This window comes from Myxine glutinosa, chromosome 8 (assembly GCF_964187855.1).
Source record: "Myxine glutinosa chromosome 8, kmMyxGlut1.1, whole genome shotgun sequence".
Taxonomy (NCBI): Eukaryota; Metazoa; Chordata; class Myxini; order Myxiniformes; family Myxinidae; genus Myxine; species Myxine glutinosa.
The window spans coordinates 31,466,889-31,483,349 of NC_136268.1; the positions used below are offsets into that span (position 1 = coordinate 31,466,889).

At 44.3% G+C, this 16,461-nt stretch overlaps 2 protein-coding genes across 4 annotated transcripts in view; both read left to right on the top strand.

The window, feature by feature from the left end:
• LOC137432380 (uncharacterized) overlaps positions 1-16,461 on the top strand; it is a 515,673-nt gene that overhangs the window by 90,516 nt on the left and 408,696 nt on the right. The window lies entirely within an intron of this gene.
• Positions 121-11,085, top strand: LOC137432373 (ubiquitin-conjugating enzyme E2 L3). Its single transcript, XM_068124253.1, has 4 exons — positions 121-272; positions 6,071-6,166; positions 9,016-9,202; positions 10,647-11,085. The coding sequence occupies exons 1-4, from the start codon at positions 234-236 to the stop codon at positions 10,799-10,801; spliced, it is 477 nt and encodes a 158-aa protein (XP_067980354.1). The 5' UTR covers positions 121-233; the 3' UTR covers positions 10,802-11,085.

The following is a 16,461-nucleotide window of genomic DNA, read 5'->3' on the forward strand; positions in this document are numbered from 1 at the left end:
CCGTATTTCCTTTCGACCTGTAATATAATGTATATCGAGTGTGATATGTAACGTGATGTATATTTTATTTGTGATGCTATTACAAGGAAAGATATAATCTGTGAGGGACGTCTACCCGAGGCGTAAGTAAAAAAAAAAAAAAAAAAAAAAATTAAAACGAGATAATGAAACCGGAAGTGATGTAATGAGGAAACGATATTGAAACTGTCGCAGGAGGACGCTAGGGTAGCGAGATGGAGAATACGTCTGCGGCTTCGCGGCGGCTCAACAAGGTAAGGTGGCATGATCGATGTACTGTAGATGTTTCGATGTATGTAGTGAGGAGAGTCTTTTCATTAAAGAAATATTGGCAGGAATTGTGGGTAGCTTGTGTGTAGATGGGTGATGGATGATGGATGCTGGGGTTGATTCAGCGCAGTCATGGTGGAACGAATGTTCTCCTGCTCCAAAGTTCGATATATATATATAGACGGAAGCCAAACAGTTCAATCTTGGTTTCATCAGACCACAGAATCTTGTTCCTCACAGTCTGAGAGTCCTTTAGGTGCTTTTTTGCAAACTCCGAGCGGGCTTTCATGTGTCTTTCACTGAGGAGAGGCTTCCGTCTGGCCACTCTGTCATAAAGCCCAGATCGGTGGAGTGTTGCAGTGATGGTTGTCCTTCTGGAAGTTTCTCCCATCTCCACACAGGATCTCTGCTCAGCCAGAGTGACCATCGGGTTCTTGGTCACCTCTCTTACCAAGGCCCTTCTCCCCCGATTGCTCAGTTGGGCCGGGCGGCCACCTCTAGGAAGAGTCTTGGTTGTTCCAAACTTCTTCCATTTAAGAATTATGGAGGCCACTGTGCTCTTGGGAACCTTCAATGCAGCAAAGATTTTTTTGTGGGTTTCCCCAGATCTGTGCCTCGACACAATCCTGTCTCTGAGCTCCGTAGGCAATTCCTTCGACCTCATGGCTTGGTTTTTGCTCTGATATGCATTGCCAGCTGGGAGACCTTATATAGACAGGTGTGTGCCTTTCCAAATCATGTCCAATCAATTGAATTTACCACAGGTGGACTCCAATCAAGGTGTAGAAACATCTCAAAGATGATCAAGAGAAATGGGAGGCACCTGAGCTAAATTTCAAGTGTCATAGCAAAGGGTCTGAATACTTATGTAAATGTGATATTTCAGTTTTTTCTTTTTAATAAATTTGCAAAACTTTCTAAAATCCTGTTTTCTCTTTGCCATTATGGGGCACTAGCAGAAGTACCCGGCATTGCCGGGCGGGGGAGGGGAGGGGAACGGGGGGAGGGGAGGGGGAGGGGAGGGGAACGGGGGGAGAGCGAGCCCCTTGGTAAAGCGAGCTATTTTTTTTTTTTTCATTTTTTTTTTCATAGTGTCATAGCGTCATATCGTTCATAGCGTTCATAGCTTCATAGCGTTTCATAGCGTTTCATAGCGTCATATCGTCATATCGTTCATAGCTTCATTGCGTGTCATATCGTTCATAGCGTTCATAGCGTCATAGCTTCATAGCGTGTCATATCGTTCATAGCGTCATATCGTTCATAGCGTTCATAGCGTCATATCGTTCATGGCGTTCATAGCGTCATAGCGTCATATCGTTCATAGCGTTCGTAGCGTCATATCGTTCATGGCGTTCATAGCGTCATATCGTTCATAGCGTTCATGGCGTCATAGCGTTCATAGCGTCATATCGTTCATGGCGTTCATATCGTTCATGGCGTTCATAGCGTCATATCGTTCATAGCGTCATATCGTTCATAGCGTCATATCGTTCATGGCGTCATATCGTTCATAGCGTCATATCGTTCATGGCGTTCATAGCGTCATATCGTTCATGGCGTCATAGCGTTCATAGCGTCATATCGTTCATGGCGTTCATAGCGTCATATCGTTCATAGCGTCATATCGTTCATGGCGTTCATAGCGTCATATCGTTCATAGCGTCATAGCGTCATATCGTTCATAGCGTCATAGCGTCATATCGTTCATATCGTTCATAGCGTCATAGCGTCATATCGTTCATGGCGTTCATAGCGTCGTATCGTTCATAGCGTTCATAGCGTTTCATAGCGTCATATCGTTCATAGCGTGTCATATCGTTCATAGCGTGTCATATCGTTCATAGCGTCATATCGTTCATAGCGTCATAGCGTTCATAGCGTCATATCGTTCATAGCGTCATATCGTTCATAGCTTCATAGCGTTTCATAGCCTCATATCGTTCATAGCTTCATAGCGTGTCATATCGTTCATAGCGTCATATCGTTCATGGCGTTCATAGCGTCATAGCGTTCATAGCGTCATAGCGTCATATCGTTCATAGCTTCATAGCGTTTCATAGCGTCATATTGTTCATAGCGTGTCATAGCGTTCATAGCGTCATAGCGATTTTTTTTTTCATAGCGTCATAGCGTCATATCGTTCATAGCGTTTCATATCGTTCATAGCGTTCATAGCTTCATATCGTTCATAGCGTCATATCGTTCATAGCGTTCATAGCGTCATTGCGTCATATCGTTCATAGCTTCATAGCGTTTCATAGCGTCATATCGTTCATTGCGTTCATAGCTTCATAGCGTCATATCGTTCATAGCTTCATAGCGTTTCATAGCGTCATAGCGTCATATCGTTCATAGCGTCATCGCGTTCATAGCGTCATAGCGATTTTTTTTTTCATAGCGTCATAGCGATTTTTTTTTTCATAGCGTCATCACGTGATCGCTCTGAGCGAATCAGCGCCCACCTGCTCTGATTCCGTTGATTCCGTGCGCTGAAATGCGCTGAGGTAAATATGAATAAAAAATATGGATCGTCAAATATTTTGAGTTCGGCCATGTTCGTCCCAGGCTCAATGGCCATGTCTATGCCAAATATCAAGCACGTAAGCCTCTCCGTTTAGGAGTCTATCGGTAACATCACACACACACACACACACACACACACACACACACACACACACACACACACACACACACACACACACACACACACACACACACTGTGTTTTATATATATAGATTGAGTGTAGATTGATGAGGGAAAAAATGAATTTAAACGATTTCAGCATAAGGCTGCAACATAACAAAATGTGAAAAAAGTGAAGGGGTCTGAATACTTTCTGAATGCACTGCACACGTAGTCCCTTTAAGCCGTCTAGCCTCTGGTCGAATATCGGCCCAGTTATAAACTGCCATCCCTGGTGTATTACAGGCAGAGAAAGACATCAATCTGTGTGCCGTCCCTCAGATGGAAGTTAAATTGATGGCATTAGTTGGATAGTAAAGATCCCACGGTGTCCATCGGCAAGAGTTAGGCGAATTATCGCCGGCAGCATGAAAAAATTCCAAATTCCTGCCCTCACCTTCAGAGGGCAGTGCATCGGCGGCACAGCCGTGCTCTTGGCTAATGACGCTACCCCACAGCATTGTGCTGCATACGGAAGAAGAAGACGGTGTTACTTGTGCTTGTAAACTTTTACCTGTTTCGGATGTGAAGCCGAATCAATTAGTAGATCACTGTTGTGTGAGGTCATAATTCACGCGAGGTTTGTACCTGCTTTGCACTCCGATAAGGAAACGGCTCGTGCCAATTCACCATGGGTACGTCATTTCGAAACATTAATACCTGGCATACTTGCTGGCAGGAACAAAAGGTGTATGGATTACACTGTTTTACCTCAATTTTGATGCTTACATCTGCCACCTGGACAAGTTGTTTTGTGGTTAAAAAGCCTTTTGTATTGAAACATGAATAAGACCTCTTCTGATTGGCATGAGATCGTGAAGTTTGGAAGAGGTTATTTGATTCAGGATTGACGTTTAAGACAAAACAAAACATTTACTCCATCAGTAAACCACACACGTTGTGCACAAACAAGTCATAGCTTTCAGTAATCTGTACAAATAGTACAATTAATAATTGACTACTCTCCGAGCTTGTTGCTTCCCCTATTTTTAGCTCACTTGGAACAACGTTTTAGCTCACCGTCGGTCCGTCCGTCCGTATCTAAACACTTGAAACTTCTTCTCCAAAACCGCTGATGGGATTGCAACCAAATGTGGCACAAATGATATTTGTTGTGTTGTGACTAAAGTTTGTTCACGGCATGAAAAAAAAATCGGGGTTTAATGAGGTCTACCGGGGGTGAAAGTGCATCCCCAAGTGGTTTGACCCCCAAAATAGGAATTTGTTTTTTTTCCCCTCTGACACTACACACACTATTTTGATGAAACTTGACCACAACCTTCATCACCTGTGATGTACAAAAGTTTGTTTATGGCACTGAGAAAATCGAAGTTTAACCCTTTGAGTACGGATGACGTCCAGTGCCGCAACCCGCGAAAAAGTTTTGTGTACGGATGACGTCGTCATCGACTATACCTATAAATAGATCATCAGTACTGGTTGCATTCCCGTAATGCCAAATTAATCCCGTACCAGGGGTATTTTTATCAAAAAAAAAATCCCATACTCAAGGGGTTAAAGGGGTCTATGGGGGGTCAAAGTGGGTCCAGGTTTTAATCTGATTGACTTGAGAATTGAACAACATTTGCAATTGAGTCACTAAATTGGGAAACCAACTATTTTTGAGGTCCAAAGGTCAACTCTAGGTCAAACTTCCAAAATCATCAATTTTCATCTGAAAAAACCGTCAATTTTCATCCGATTGACTTGAAAATTTAAGAGCATTTGCATATCAAGTCACGAAATAGGGAAACCAACTATTTTAAGGTCAAAGGTCAACTCAAGGTCAAACTTCCAAAATCATCAATTTCCATCTGAAAAATCAATTTTAAAGGGCCACAGACACAGAAAATCATGTTTGGTTTAATTAATAGATATTGCTTCACTTAACACTTAATCGTCCTTTTTTTTGAATAAATATCACTCGATTGGCCCCCGCCACCCCCAAAACGGCGATTTGATTGCTCATGTGACTGGCTACGTCATCGAGGGAATTTTTTGTTGCTGCTGCTAGTTTTTAATAATGATTTTGACGATCAGAAGATTCTTGGTCAGGCAGTTATCATTGCGTGCTGAGAAACCTTTCCCTCGATTACATCACACAGGTGACATCATGAATGAACATCACGATTTTAGGGGTGGGACTCCACTACCAGCTAAAAACTACCAGCAGCAACAAAAATTCCCTCGATGACGTAGCCAGTCACATGAGCAATCAAATCGCCGTTTTTTGGGTGGCGGGGGCCAATCGAGTGATATTTATTCAAAAAAAAAGGATGATTAAGTGTTAAGTGAAGCAATATCTATTAATTAAACCAAACATGATTTTCTGTGTCTGTGGCCCTTTAATCCTATTGACCCGAGCTTTGATTAAGATCATCAATTTAAATCTTGATGAAATGGACAATTTGATGGATCCATGGCAACTTTTTATTTTGGGGAGGGGTGTATTTTGCAAGTATCGTGCTCTGCATGACGTCTTCTTGTTTTATGTTTTTTGAGATAGAGCCAAAAACGGTATGTAGCCAGATATCTCAAAAAAGTTGTTGACTGATTCGGACAACCTGGTGGACAGGTTGGGTGTGCGACAAGGACGTATTGATTCGATTTTGATGACCATCTGGATCCAAATATGAGAATTTTTTTTTTTGAAGTGATTCTTCATAAATGAGAGATGGGGCCGAAAATGATATGTAGCGTGATATCTCAAAACGTTATGGATGGATTCAGACGAAACTTGGTGCACAAGTTGGGTAGGTGACAATAACAAGCCAATTCGATTTTGATTATGGTATGAATGCAGGTTCGGCCTATCATTGGGATAAAAAACATAAACCGTTTGTCATGGCCGAGGTATGTGCTACTGAGTGCAGTTCTTGTTGTCCATATATTACATTCCGCGGCCGCGTCCCTTTATCCTGATTGGCTGATTTTTCTCACCTTTAAAATCCTAACATTTTATTTGTATTTCCCCCATTTAGTTACAGGATACATCTGCAGCATAAAACAATTAACGTATAAAAATGTTAATCGTAATATTGATGATGGGATTGGCTGTTTAATATACTTTAAAATCTACTCTTCCTGCTTTACCAGGAAGTTCAAGACTTGAAAACTCAAGGTCTGCGTAGCTTCAGAAACATCGTCGTGGATGAGTCAAACATCCTTCAATGGCAGGGACTGCTTGTACCAGTAAGGCACTTTGTTTTCAGCCTAACCTTTTATCCTGCAGTCTAATTATGTGTGCATTTATTGACTACTAATGATGAAATGTAGGAAAACGTTAAGTAACTTTGCCTGTGCTATGCTTTCCAGCCCAGTGCTGCCAAATCGTACAGGTCAGGCCTACAGAAGAAAACTTTAATACATTAGCTTGGAGACGGCTGATGGAAATTTGAGTCGTCCAATCAAAAGTGTTCCCCCACCAAACTCTGTCTGCTCCTCCCTCCCCCTTTTAACTAATCCCAGCGTTTCTTCTTTTCACTCCTCCTCCTTTCTTTTGATCCTACCTGTCTTCCTCCCACCATTCAAACTGAATTTCTATTTCACATCGAGGTAGATAATTTCTTATTTTCATTGGCTTTACCCTTGCGTTGGGCTAGTTGGTGTTCCCAATTTGAATCCACGGTTCATGAGTTTGGGAACCCAAGTTCAAATCACATGTACCATTTGTTTGCACGTTGTCTTCTAATGTCCTGGCAATTCATGCACATGTACACCGATGTCTACCGATGGCCTTGTCCCGCATGTGCTTCATATGTACATGCTCCACAACGAGCCTCAGATCGATTCGAGTAAAAAAAAAGTGTGCGTAGTTGATGCAAGTCTCTGTCATGAGAAGCAGTTTCGTAATTACATTAGATTTGTTTGTTCTATAAAATCGATATGTGCATGAGTACTATCTTACCAAAAACCGTGGGACATTACTGACGACATGCATAATAAGTCCTGGGTCTCACAATCAGCCATGATCTCTCTTTGGCAAACCACATGTTACATTTGTGGGGGTAGAGCGATGAAATCGTATAGATTAGCATGCTCCAAGTGTCGCGTAGAGTAATCTTGATGTATTTATGTCGGCCGTCTGTCTGGGTAAGAGCGTTTGCATGTTGCCATAAGGGGCGTGGTTTTGTGCTAATTAATTCTAGGGCTTAAATATTAAAACCCCCAGTGTGTAATTGCCCCTGTGATTTTTCCCTTTGTTCTTATAAAATTTACTCGGCCAGCCATGCAATCGGCAAATTGCCACAACCACACTGACAAGCCCGACCGAAACCAGCACATTTGCCAATCGGCAAGTGAACCCCGACGTCATCCGAACATTCCCGAACGACGATTAGACTCCACCCCCCAACAACTCGTGACATGGAGGCCACGCCTCGACCTTCGTCATTGTACGTCAAGCAAGGCCGTGAGGCCCTGCCCCGAGGACGGCGATTGGTTGAGTGACGTCAGAAGGAGGGAGAGGAAGAGTCGGTCTCTGTTTGCAAGGTCCTCTGGTCCTGGCTTCGTGGCGGACGGTTTTTCTTTGTGCTTCGGGTCGCTCGGCTGCGGCTGTTCTGGTTCGGTGTGCTGGTGCTGAGAAAGGGCAGTGTTAGCCTTCGTGGCCAGTTTGACCGTGAGGAGAAGGTGGGGGAGACAGTTCGTGGGGCTCTTGGCGCTTCGGAGCGAGTGGGGAGCGAAGGAGGAGCACCCGACTAAATTACCTCATGTACATGGTGCTGCGGAGAGCGACTCCGCTCCATTGTTGGAGCGGTTCCTGCTGAGCGGTTTCAGGCCACTTTGAACCGCCATTTCAGACCACTCCTGACACCTTGTTGAGAGAGATAAGTGCCGGCACTATACAAAAAGCCATTATTTATTTCCCCCGTCTGTATATGTATATGAGTCGGAGCGAAGACGTCTCACATTAGGATATTAGTTTTTACCTCACCTTTTATTGTTATTTGCATTTACTTTTATTAAACCCATTATTTATTGCATTTTTTCTTTTCATGCCTGTATGTTCGTTTCTGTGTCTGTGGGGATCGGATTAACCCTGTGTGTTCCCGATTGGATAATGCTCGGGCCTTTCCCGCGCACCAAAGACAATCCCACCAAGGTTCGGAATACGCCTCGGACTTAAAGCTCGTCTCGGCTATCTGTCAGCTTGGGGATGTTAATCCCCGGCGACGCGACACACATTTCAAGGGTTGGCCTTCAAAGCCAGTTTCCGACTGGGTTGAGGCCGATTATTTTGCTCCATTACAGCAATGCTTTTATGAGTGTAATTTGTGATGATCGTTGCTATACACCTTTCACACAACACAACACCGTATCCTGGAGTATTAGATGTCGTGCGAAACGAGTGGGATTAATTTGATTGAGGTAAAGGTTTGCGTAATAATGCGTGGTCAAAGGTCAAAAGTATTGTTTTCTGCTGCTGGATCGACATGTATCATGTTGTCTGCCAAAGACTGATAACACAAGGGCAACAAGAAGCCACTGCTGGTTTTAACAAGCCTCGAATAGAGCTATTGATCTTTGAAGCTGTCGACACCAAGTGTCACCAACTCAGGTGGGACAACGTTCTCCCATCGGAAAATCTTAAAAATCAAGAGAAAAATAGCAAACGTAGCTTCCGGAACGGGTGCCATATTGTATGTTGTGACAGTACTGTGCATGCGGCCACTGTAAGGCAAAGCATTGTGGGTCCAACTCTATTCACGGGATGGTAATCACGAACGATTACGTATCGTCTGAAAATATGAAATACCTCGGGGACTTTTGTGCGGGGTCAAGCAATACCACGGGGTTAGCAAAACCGGTGTGAAAGGGGCGGGGCCGTAAAGAAACTTTTCCCTGGGGGAAGCAATGTGTTGTGTGAAAGGGGTATAAGATGTGTAAGATGTTGATATCATTGGATACCGCATAAACATCTGCGATTTCCTTTTGAAGTACAAAAGATTGGAGTGGTACTGCAAGTTGCTTTACCTCTGGAATGGAACGAGTAATGTTTATCCATCTCTCTCCTCCCCTTCTTTTTTTTATTTTATTTGCAGGACAACCCTCCTTATGACAAGGGAGCTTTCAAGGTGGATATTACATTTCCCTGCGAGTATCCCTTCAAGCCACCCAAAGTGACGTTCAGGACAAAGATTTATCACCCAAATGTCGATGAGCGAGGGCAGGTCTGCCTCCCGATCGTAAGCCCTGAAAACTGGAAACCAGCCACAAAGACCGGTCAAGGTGTGTCTGCTGCTCGTCCTCCAAATCACTTTGATTGTTCATTTTTCTATCGCTGTCTGTTCGGAGATTTAATTTGTCTTTCAGAACAGTGGCGTCTTCCTAGCCCTTGTCATTCTGGGTAATTGATCCGCCTGAAAGTCATTTTGCACGTCTCTCGGCGTACCTGTGACATCATTCGTGGTTTCCGTTTGCCGAGGCCTTTCATCATACGACAATATGCAATTTGGTGTCTCTGTCTGTCTGTCTGACTGCAATCTATCCAATCTAAATCAAACTTGCCATGGAGGCTCGGGGTCGTATGATGGAGGTTGTAGCGACTTGATTTGACCCTCCCCAAAGGGGTTTTCTGTGTTTGCCACACGCAGTGTGAAGGTGTATAGATAGCGTATTGTGGAGTTTTGTGGGGCACATCTCCCGGAAGTACAAGATATTGTAATCACAAACTATCCAGTCATTGTTAAAAGTAAACAAAATGCTATATTTACACGTGGCGTAACAACAAACATCTGCCTCGCCTTTGTAAATAATTGTGGGATCGAAGAAATGGTGGGAAAAAAAATAAATAATAATAATAATAAAAAATAAATAAATGAGATTTCTGGATTTTGTTTCTCCAAGTGCTTTTGAGTATGCAGCAACATGAACAAACAAGCAGACTTCCTGAGGCCGAGGGTAAACGCGTCTCCGCACTTCCGTCACTGTTGCAGCTAAAAGCGATCCACGGTCCACTTTCTCAAGTCGCCTTTAAAATGGAATACGTGACTGACGGGTGGAATTTTCTATTGATTTATTTCCTTGAGGTACTTGAGGTACTCTGTATGAATGGTAAGCACCCGGTTGTGTAACGGTTTGAACGTCCACCCTGAGCGTGGGAGGTCGGCGGTTCGAACCCTGACCGAGTCGTACCGAAGGCTTTAAAATGGTACTTGCTGCTTCCTGGCACGATGCTCTGCATTAAAAAAAGGATCGAGCATGGACAAGGAACCATAGGTTGGGCAAACAGTGCACAGGCTCGATGGGCCCAATGGCGTCCACCTGTGTTGAAGTTCCTTGGAAGGGAACTCGCACTTTGAAGGTGTTTGTTCCTAACTACTCCTTCTGACTGTAGTTTATAGCATTCGCAGCGCGTATTCACAAAACTAGTTTCTTGTGCACGTCTCTCGCGTCCTCTCACAACTAGATTCATTCCGTAAGCTTAACTCGTGTCTCCGCATTGCTCGTCCCGATGACTTCATCCAGGTACAGACATGACGCAATTTTCTGTACACTGTGTGAAAGAAAAGCTTCTGGGTTACATGGATTTATTTATATCTTCCTCCCCCTCTCTCCCCTTTTAAAAATATTTTCATTTCTGTTACTGGTATTTATTTCATTGTACTCTGGCAACAAAAACACCAACTTGGTAAAATTGCTCGTCAATCATTGCCGCGTGTCCCTGCCACAGTGATCCAGGCCTTGCTGGCATTGGTTAACGACCCCGAGCCAGAGCATCCTCTACGGGCAGAGCTGGCGGAGGAATACACGCAAGATCGCAAGAGGTTCATGCGAACGGCGGAGGAGCACACAAGGAAACATGCCGAGAGGCGACCGGCTGACTAACGGTGCACCGAATGCTTTTCCGTGGTAGGGGTGGTAATCCCGTTTGATTTGGTGGTTGGTAAGCAGGAAACCGGAAAGGGTGCCAGTTTATATTTGAGAGTTTATAATCGTAAGTGCGAGGATTTTCCAGTGCATCATCATAACCCGATGTACGTAGAATGTTTTTGGTTTTTTTGTTGATGCTTGTTATAGTTAGATATCCACTAAATTGATGCCTTTAGACAAGATGTGTGGCTTGTACATACAGAAGGGGAAGTGCTTGTAATAAACCACTTTAACCACGAGCCGATGGTTGCTTTGTTTGCATTTCTTCGTTTTGGACGAGAGCTTGTCAGTTACGTTTACTCCGTTCTTGACGTCGGCCGTCCGTACATGGAAGCGATTTATTTCCATGGATCCCGGATGGTTTTTCGTGAACTTTGCCTTCATGTCACGTAAGAGATGCCTCGGGTTCGCCTTGCGAGTGGGAGCTGCCAGGGCTGTTATAAATATCTTTGTTTGGTTCCGTGGCTACAAGAGAAATTGTATTAGATTTTTGCGTCGATTGCCGAAAGGAGGTTTGTCTGTCTGTCTGTCTGTCTTTGTTTATTTATTTGATTCCGATGCAATTCCATCACCCCTTGACCAATCTCCCCCAAATTTTGCACACATGCCAGGGGTGCCCAATTTAATATTTATTTAATAATGTATTTTTTAAAATATTTATTTATTTACTAATAGGGCTCAAGCAGTTGTGAGTAAAAGGTTGATGCTTTAAGAGAAATAATTTCACACAAGTGTTTACCTGGTGCAGGTTACACTTCCATCTTATTACCACATTGTTTGTATTGGTGTCCATTGTGTCTGATCCGTCATTTTATTATACTAGTGAAGACGTGCTGAGGGTATCCAGGGTGTGCGATAAGGACGTTATAGGTCGTGCGGATCGAGGGTTTGATCGACCTTTTACCTGCAGTAATGGTTTCTCTGGTCAGCGTTCCTGGTGATGTTACACCTCGTGTTACCTTAAATGATTTTGAATCGGAGGGGAGTTTGACCTCGAGATGCAGTCTTTTCTCAATTGACATCATACCTTTTCTTCCAGGGGACGTGCAATTCGGCCACTTGAGTGTGGTTGGCCTTTACCAAATACCAGACTACATAAGCATGGGTTTTGTTACCATTGTGACCAAAACACCTTTTAGCAATGGAACTTTGAAGAGCTTGCACCTTGAGATGGATTGCAGTTAGTTGAAACCCACAACGAATAAAAACAAAACAAATGAAATGCCACAATAATTAATTAAATGAGATAAAGCACAGCAAATACAAATGAACGGTGAGGAAAATCTAATTCCTTACGGTGAGACGTCTCCACTCAGACACGAAAACAGACAACGGGAAAGCTAAAATAAAAGAAATGTTGTCTTTTTAAACGGCTGGCACTCTGCTCTGGTCCAACGAGATCGTTGAATGAAGTCGGAAGTACAAAGTGGCCCGAAGCAGCTCGCGCGGGAAGCGCTCCGACAATGACACCGAACCCCCGTGTCAAAAACGCCCAGGCGCGAAGCACACAGGATGGCGGGGGTGCCATCCTGTGTGTCGTCGCGGGTCACACTAAACACCGCCCGGAGAAACGTTTTTAACAAATGAACACTTTTTTTTTTAGCAGTCAGAACTGCTGTCGAGTTCAATTCCACTGTTTAAATTTTGAAAATTGGTTCAGAATAAGAGTTTCTAGAGCGTATCGCATTGAGCGGAAATTAAATAAAGGCATGAACACCATCCGGAGACATGTGGAGAACTGTAGTTCCGCTCAATGCGATACGCTCATTTGCTGATGTAGTGCCTCCGTTACAAGCGAGCCGGTACTTTCTGTCGACCTTGGAAGAATGACAGGCTGAGTCAACCCACCTGGTGTTAATGGCACAACAGGGTCTCAAACTCAGGACCGTAAGATATTATGAATATTGGGGTAGAGTGATATATAGATCAGGTAGATCTGTGTAGGTATCATTCTCCGACTGTCGTGAAGAAGAAGAACCACCTCGATGTACATAAGTAGAGGACCTGTCCAGCCCGGATGTCGGATTAAGTTTGTTTATTTGTGGTCATACGAGGATGGCCTTGTGATAACTAGAGTAGGGAATATGCTAATTCCCCTGTTCGTGAGACCTGTGATTTATCCTTCGTCCTGTATAGCAACGCACTAGACACGTAGGGCAGGAAAGGCCCAATAGCACCACACACACTAATTAAACCCCCCCCCACAACAAAACTCACGGAATAGTGTAGACAGGAAGCGCCCACGCATTGCGCCAGCATGGCGATAAAACTTCTCAGGCAGGCTGAGGCCATGCCCACCTCGGGACGGATTGGTCGAGGGGGTTTGATGGGGAGATCACACCATTGGGCCAGGTGTCGACCAACGGGAAGGCAGAGTAAAGAAGAACTTGTGATTGACTAGGGGCAGAGCAAAGAGCGATCCGCTGATTGGTAGGAAGAAGCGACGAACTGATTGGCCACCGACCGATGGCATGAGAGAGAAGTGACGTGGCCATTGGTGGGGAATTGAGACTGTGATGTTGGCCAGCAGGGATTGGCAGAGAGAGAGAGATGTCACCAGGGGTTGATAAAAAGTGGAGAGACCGACATTTCCCTCTTGCGCTGGACCTTCTGCTTGCCCTGGAATTCCCTTGTGTTCCTCTATATTCTCCTGCCTTCGGACTTTGGTGGAGAGACGGTTAAGCGAGCACGAAGAGTTGGGTTCTCCGTGCGAGCGACGGGCGTACCAGCGTGGCTTGCCGCTGCAGCATGAAGAGGCAGGGGTGAGTGAGACGTCCGGTGAGGCCCAGCAGCACAGAACAAAAGGTTCGCGCCAACGACCGGGCGGCCTTCTTCCCGCCAAGCGCCGTGTCCGGACGGCGAGTTTGGGGCCGACGGTTCCTGACAGGATACTTCAGCCATTTGAGTTAAGCCCACACACACCACACACAACGGTTCTTTTCATTTCATTATCCCTTTGGACATGAAAACATGCACAGACACACAAAACATGCAATGAAGGGAGCGGGAGACAAGAGTGGGAGAGAGAGGGAAGTACAACAACAGTAAGGAACAGGGACATCGGGAGATCTGTGGGAGAGAGATGGCTGGGGGGAGGAGGCATGGGAAGGGGGGGGGGGTGTGGGAGAGGTATAAAACACGTGGACATTGCTAGAACTTCCAGGAAAGAAGTCGGTATTTCAAAAAAGTGGATCTGGGAGTGAATTAACAAGGGTAGAAAAGATCAAGGTTTTGGATGGGGGAAGATAAGAGATGGTGGTGAACAGCTGTTTTAAAGACCTGGAGGAAGGAGTGGCATTGAAGAGAGTGAGAGAGTTTGTTCCAGAGGCTGGAGAAAAGAGGAATGAAAGAGTGAAGGTGAGCAGAGTCTTGATTTTGGCAGTTTAACCATAAGAGGGTTGCTGTCAGATCTTGTGCAACCTGCAGGAATATTTGGGGGACAGAGCACAGAGAGAGCTGGGGGAGGAAGGCCGGAGAGGAGTTGGTAGAAGACAGAAAGACCACCAACCTGCCTGCGGTGAGTGAGTGAAAGGCCCTCGGAGTTGGCTTCAGCACGGGAGATTCCAATGATTCTGAAAGCTTTGGTTTCAACAGCGTGAAGCCGAGCTAGGTGTGAGGGAGGAGCACCAGCCCAGAGGGGAGAGCAGTGTTCCATTGACAGAGCAAAGAGGTAGAGCAGGATTGAAAGACGTATTCCCAGTGTTGGACCAGTTTGTGATTTTGTCAATGTCTGAGAGGGAAGAGACTGTGGCCCGTCTGTCTGAAGGATGAGGGATGTCACAGCAGAGGGTGGAGTCATCAGCCAAAAAAATACAGGATTTTCCAGATATTCAGAGAGATTATTCATGAAGATCAGGAATGGGATTGGGCCCAAAACACTGCCTTGGGGTACTCCAGATTTGATAGGGAGGGGAGATGAACGGATTCCATTGAGAGCGCCATGTTGGTTACAAGAGTGAAAATAGTCAATAAGCCAAGAGAAGCTTTGTTATTCTGATTGTGGTAATTTATTTCATCACGAAGTATTGAAATTGTTCAACTGGGAAGTTGACAGAAAAGAAATTCCAAAAATGTGACCATCATGAAAATAGTTTATTTTACATTCATTTGTTCATTACATGGCATTTAATGTAGTCGAGTCGATGGCAATTTTTGTACAAGATGGCGGTGACGTTCTGAGACGCTTGTTTGGTGTACCATGGAATGCAGACATTTACATCAACAAGAAACATTCACTTGTCATTTGTAAAATTAAAATAAAAGATTTGCACAAACTGCATTTTTACAATGTTTTGGAAATTTTGCTTAATTGGAGAAAGGTGGGTACGGCGGATAAGAAGGAAGAAAGAAACCGAGTTTTGAGATGAACAGTTAACTGGTGGAATTTGCTGTGGAATTGTTTTCCCAAAGTTTGGCACTTCAGGAAGCTTTTACATTCGTGACGTCACTTGGATGAAGAGCAATCATGATAAATGATTAATGCTTCAGACGGGGAGACAAGATTATGAATTTTGTCTTTGGTACCAGCATACAATGGCCGACCTTGTGTAAACGAGCAAGTTTAAGTTCCTTTATAAATAAATAATTTTAAAGATGAGAAAACCTTTAATACATGGAGGAAATCTTCCCTTTCATTCCTTTGTCATGTTCGCCCACAGTAATAGCTGATGTTGATGAACGATTAAATATCATTTAAATGGCCTTCCTCGCATCGTGATCCTTTTTCTTCCACTTTGAATGGCAGGTTAATCCGTAAGGTACTGGATTTACCGGTTAGTAGGCCAGAAATGTTTTTTGCCATCGTCTTTTCTCCACCAATGAGAAGCAAGTTTTCATAAGTTACCCCGGGTATTACAGGCATTATATATTGCAAGAAAAGTCATGATTCGTTATTTGCGTTGTCAGTTTAAACTTATTTGCTTACAAATAACGACCATATTTGGTAGGGCCAAGATGGAGGCCGGTCGACCTGTGCATGTTGGCCAACCACGATTGTGACCCGACGCACTTTATGGGTTAGAGGACCATCCTTTCGTGTGTGTGTGACCCACGCCCCCGCGTGTGTGTGTCTGTGTGTGTGTGTGTGTATGTGTGTGTGATGCTACAACTCCTACAGTTGTGGCCCAATTACACCCAGACTTACTACATAGGATTAGCATGATCCCAATTCGTGTATAGGGGTCTCTTTATCTTTGCCGGTGGACTTGGGGGAAGGGAAGAGGGGACGCAAATTCTCTATGTAAATTTGTCTCGTGTAACGCTGCCTCCAGGTGGAAGAGCGCATTGCAAGTCCCCACCCATTACAGTATATACAGTGTTCTTGTACCCACGTTTTCCAGGGCAGTCACATGTTTTGAATTATAAGCAGCATGCCTGGTTTTACTTCATGCACGCACCCTGGTTTTTTATTTTATTTTCAGGAGCGATTGAGGCAACTGTCAGTTGCCTATACACCGTCCAAATCAAATTACGTCAGAAGAACGTGTTGCATGCTTGGAACAGGTAGGTACTCTGCTAGTTGTTCACAATTTTACCGAGCAATTTTTAAAACCTTAGTTTTGATCGTTAAGTAAGATATGACGAAAACACCAAAAGGTTTTTCAAAATGCGGCTTC